The sequence below is a fragment of the Lathyrus oleraceus genome, chromosome 3 (genome assembly GCF_024323335.1).
Source record: "Lathyrus oleraceus cultivar Zhongwan6 chromosome 3, CAAS_Psat_ZW6_1.0, whole genome shotgun sequence".
NCBI lineage: Eukaryota > Viridiplantae > Streptophyta > Magnoliopsida > Fabales > Fabaceae > Lathyrus > Lathyrus oleraceus.
In genome coordinates, this window is record NC_066581.1 from 534,330,242 (window position 1) to 534,335,530 (window position 5,289).

Here is a 5,289-nt window from a genome sequence, read left to right on the forward strand (position 1 = left end):
TGTGCTCCATCATATTAAGTTCAATCTTGAAGGTTTTATTCTTAGACATTGGAGCCTTCAAGATTAACCTTCCACCTGAGTCGAGAACTCTCATCATTTTGTCTTTGATCGACACTTTGTAGTTCTTTTCAACCAACTTCCTTATGCTGAGCAAATTGCTTTTCATGTCTTGTATGTATAGTACATTGAAAATTACTGACCTTTTGCCATCTTTTCTCATAATCAGAACATCACAAATACCTTCACCTGCTAGAGTATTGTCATTTGGAAATTTTACCATGTTCTTTATTGAGGGGTTCATGTTGACAAACCAATCTTTCCTATCAGTCATGTGTGATGAGCATCATGAGTCAAGTATCATTGGTCATGGAATCTTTCTTCATCTCTTGTTGTGACCATCAACAAGATCTCTTCTTCTTCATATTTTACAAACTTTGTATCATTATCTTGATTCTTTTATTTTTTAGGACAATCACTAGAGTGGTGACCATACTTCTGATAGTTGAAACACTGAATGTGACTTTTGTTAGGTTTTCGACCATCGCCTTTTCCTCTACCTGCAATACCACCTATTTGGTTTCTTTGGTATGAGGGTTTTCTCTTATTCGACCAGCCTCCTTATTGTTGATTTCGACCAGTCAAATTATTCTAGCCTTTTTTACCTTTGTTGTCAAACCACTTCCCTTTGTCTTTCTTTTCTCTTGATGATTGCGTATGCAAAGCCACATCACTCTTCGACTTGCCTGTAGCTCTTTTAATCATTCTTTGTTCGTGAGATTCAAGCGTCCCTTAAAGCTCTTCTTTTATCAATATTGACAAATCTTTCAACTTATCTATCGTTATTACCGCGTGGTCGAACTTTGGAGTCAATGACCTCAAGATCTTTGCAACAACTTATCTTTATGTCAACACTTCTCCACATTTCTTAATTTGATTCACCAGTTTTGTAACCCTAGTGAAAAATCAGTTATGCTTTCATTGTCTTCCATCTGAAGCAATTCATACGTTCTTTTTTGAGTTTGCAATCTCACCTCTTTCACCTTCTTAGTGTCTCCAAATGATTTTTTTCCAGAATTTCCCATGCTTCTTTCACTGATTCGACATCACTAACCTTTTTGAAATTTTCCGAATCAACGCATTGATGGATCATAAATAGAGTTTTATAATCTTCCTTCTTCAATTCTTTGTGTGCATTCTTTTCTTCATCTTTCACATTTGCTGCAAATGGCGTCATTCCCTCCTTCACAAGATCCCAACGATATTGATAACAAAAGACAATCTTTATCTGTTTGCACCAATTCTCGTAATTTTGATTCTTCAGAATTGGGAGACTCGTCGGAAAATACTCGTTCGAATGATTCATCACCATCGTATTTTGCTTCCCACGAATCACTCAGTCAGGGCTCTAGATACCAAATATTGGAAATTCACCAATTTCCCCTCAAGAAATTCACCAAAACTTGATGAATTTCGAACCAAATCATGATGAACAATAATCAATCTTTCTGATTGAATAATTCTCTTGTTTCCCACTTTTCACTCGAGTGAATCAACCAACCTTATTTGCAAGATTTCGTTGCACAATTGATAATGAAAAGAAACAAAATTGAATTAGAAAAGAAAAGAAAATTAGGATTTTTTAGTAAGGAAGAAGAAGAAGAAATTTCTGCAGAGTGTCTATTTATTCTCAAACTGAATATTTTATTCTTTACAACTGCAAATATGTGTTCTATTACAATGATATGGATTACTTCCTATTAATAGATTTTGGGTTTGCTTGCTCCTCAAACAAAGTCCAAAATATATAATTCTGGTAACACTATAAAATTAGACTTAAGTCGATATTCCTGTTCAGATACACTACTTCGACGTTTCGACAATTATCACCATTCAACACTTCCTTATTTCTGTCAAACAACCCACTTCAACCCAAAGAATTACAATTCTAACACATATGCATTAAGATATTCTTATTCCATTTAGATAAGCCATCTGTATATTTTCATTCTTGTACATGCAGAACAAAGGTTAAGGAACTTTAATATTATTATAAATGTGCAAGTGGTTGCACATGCTTTAGTCCTAATGCAAAAGGTAACACGAGAAACGTTCCTTTCACTTCCATCATATAAGAATAATGTTTATCATGGAGATTCCACAATTCATTTAAGATTCCTTGTTCATTTCCATACTGGATTTGATATAGTGTGGCCCAAAACGAAATATAGACAAAAGTTTCACTCAAATGCTCATAATAAAAGAGAGTCAATTCTATGATTTCTCAAATTCAAACTAGAATCTTTCTTGAGATTGAGCTTCACCACTTGTTTTACACAAGATCATGAAAAGATAAGACCTTTATACTTTTCTCCATTCTCCAACCTCTATAAAAAGGACTAAACCATCACCCCATTATGCCATCACAACCAAAAATATTTCATTTACATTTTCACTTCAAATTCCCATCATGACTACCATTTCATTCAACCACAACAACCAAAAATCAAACAACATTCATCACCAAAAAGGACTCATCATTGAAGAAATTGAAGGACTCATAAAAGTTCACAAAGATGGACATGTAGAAAGACCACAAATTGTTCCCAACATCTCATGCAATTTTGCACCACAGAATGGTGTCATTTCAAGAGACATTACAATCAACAAACAAACTAATTTATGGACACGTGTCTATCTCCCAACATCAACCTCTCATAATGACAATAACAAGCTTCCTTTGCTTGTTTATTTCCACGGTGGTGGATTTTGTGTTGGTTCTGCTTCATGGATTTGTTACCATGAATTCTTAATCAACCTTGCTTCGAAAGCGAATTGTGTTGTTGTCTCGGTTAATTATCGTTTAGCTCCCGAAAATCGTCTTCCTTCTGCTTACGACGATGCTTTCGATGCTCTCATGTGGATCAAACACGAAGCGTTATATAATAAAAACCAAAATTGGTGGTTGAAACATTGCAACATTTCTTCTCTTTTTCTATGTGGTGATAGTGCCGGAGCTAATATAGCTTACAATGTTGTTGCTACGCGCTTAGCGTCAAATTCAAATTCAAACATGTCATCGTGTTTGAATCTGAATCCGTTAATTTTAAAAGGTATTATATTGATTCAACCTTTTTTTGGAGGAGAAGAAAGGACGAATTCTGAGAAAAACCTTCGGCAACTACAAAACTCAGCGCTTAGTTTATCGGTTTCGGATACTTACTGGCGATTATCGCTACCTATTGGAGTTTCGGTTTCGCGCGATCATCCATATTGTAATCCTCTTGCAACAAGTGGAATATCTAAGATGAGAGATTTGAGGGTTCCTTCTATTATGATATGTGTTTCGGAATTGGATATACTACGAGATAGAAACTTGGAGTTTTCAAATTGTTTGGTTAAAGCTGGGAAAAGAGTTGAAACTTATGTTTACAAAGATGTTGGACACGCTTTTCAAGTGTTGCATAATTATCAACTTTCTCATGTTAGGACACAAGAAATGGTGTCTCATATCAAGAACTTCTTGAATCAATGACTCATGTGTTGTTCTCTCTTCGTACTTGTTTGTATCTTACAAAAATAGATAAATGGAATAATGCAGTAGAATACACAGAGAAATAATAGGGTGGTCCTTGTTTCTAATATATTTATTCTTTAGAGACTGCTTTTAATAAACCGTAGTCCTATAAGTAGGCCGTTGGGATTTAGGCTATTTTGAGAAAAGAATATAAGTCAAAGGACTTCTTTTAAAGGAAAGATGCTTGACAAGAAGGATGGTATGGTATGGTTGCATATTGGTATAAGACAATGAGTTTTTCTTTTTTATTCCTTGAAATTTTTAGGCAGCTTTTGAAATTGACAAAATGACCTTTAGATTCTAGAGGCAGGACGTGTTTTGAAGCATCTGAAATCTAGAATTTAAAACTGTTTAATTTGTGAACAAACAGAATGTACATAAATATTTCATTAAACATGATGAAATTCAATGTGTTATATGTTAAACCAAAAAATAGTTATGAATAATTAAAAAAGCATAGATCCATCAAACTAGTTACTTTTTTATCAAATTCAACCAAGCACGTCGCGTCTCATCAAATTTTATGAGATAAATTAGGCTTGAACTGATAGTAGAAATTGATATGATTATGATAACATCTAACTCGATCAATCTCTTGGGATTATCCTGACAAAGTATTAAGAGTATGGTTTTCACATTCTCGTCGTTTTAAAATTGCATGTTGGTGCATTAAACATGTTCATTATTGTCACCTAGTAGACGATGATACTCAACATTGATCACCATTCTTGTGTCGTAGTGGTTTAAACGAAGATTCATTTTGTCCGGTTGGTGCTTCATATCAGAAAGTTTAACAACGACATTGATCTTGAATAAACTAAGACTTTTGTTGTAGTAAATTACAACTAGGTTAGAGTTCATTTTGACTAAGTAAATACAATTTGAGTATGATATTACATTTGAGCATTTAGCCTAGCATTCTATTGAATGAACATAAGGTATATATACAAGATAGGTTGCTTGAGTCTCAAATAACAAACTTAACTAAACCTAAATAACTATATTAACTGAAAATACATTTAATAAAATATAGTTTAATATCCCCCTCCGTCCTCTCCCCTGTCTCAAGCTGGAACGTAATTGAAATTGACAAATGCCCTTTAGATTCTAGAGGCAGGACGTGTTTTGAAGCATCTGAAATCTAGAATTTAAAACTGTTTAATTTGTGAACGAACAAAATGTACATAAATATTTCATTAAACATGATGAAATTCAATGTGTTATATGTTAAACAAAAAAAAAGGTATGAATAATTAAAAAGAGCATAGATCAATCAAGCTAGTTACTTTTTTATCAAATTCAACAAAACACGTCGCGTCTCATCAAATTTCATGAGACAAATTAGACTTGAACTGATAGCAGAAATTGATATGACTATGATAACATCTAACTCGGTCAATCTCTTGGCATTGTACTGACAAAGTATTAAGAACATGGTTTTCACATCCTCGTCCTTTTAAAATTGCATGCTGGTGCATTAAACATGTTCATCATCGTCAACTAGTAGACGATGATACTCAACTTTGATCACCATTCTTATGTCACAGTGGTTTAAACGAAGATTCATTTTGTCCGGTTGGTGCTTCATATCAGAAAGTTTAACAACGACATTGATCTTGAATAAACTAAGACTTTTGTTGTAGTAAATTATAACTAGGTTAAAGTTCATTTTGACTAAGTAAATACAATTTGAGTATGATATTACATTTGAGCAT

At 33.6% G+C, this 5,289-nt stretch overlaps 1 protein-coding gene across 1 annotated transcript; it reads left to right on the forward strand.

Annotated features, from left to right (window-relative positions):
- Positions 1 to 2,408: 2,408 nt before the first annotated feature.
- LOC127130427 (probable carboxylesterase 17) lies at positions 2,409 to 3,881 on the forward strand. The gene has a single exon (XM_051059437.1). It carries the CDS (start codon positions 2,468 to 2,470, stop codon positions 3,530 to 3,532), a length of 1,065 nt encoding a protein of 354 aa, XP_050915394.1. The 5' UTR covers positions 2,409 to 2,467; the 3' UTR covers positions 3,533 to 3,881.
- The last annotated feature ends 1,408 nt before the right edge of the window (positions 3,882 to 5,289 follow it).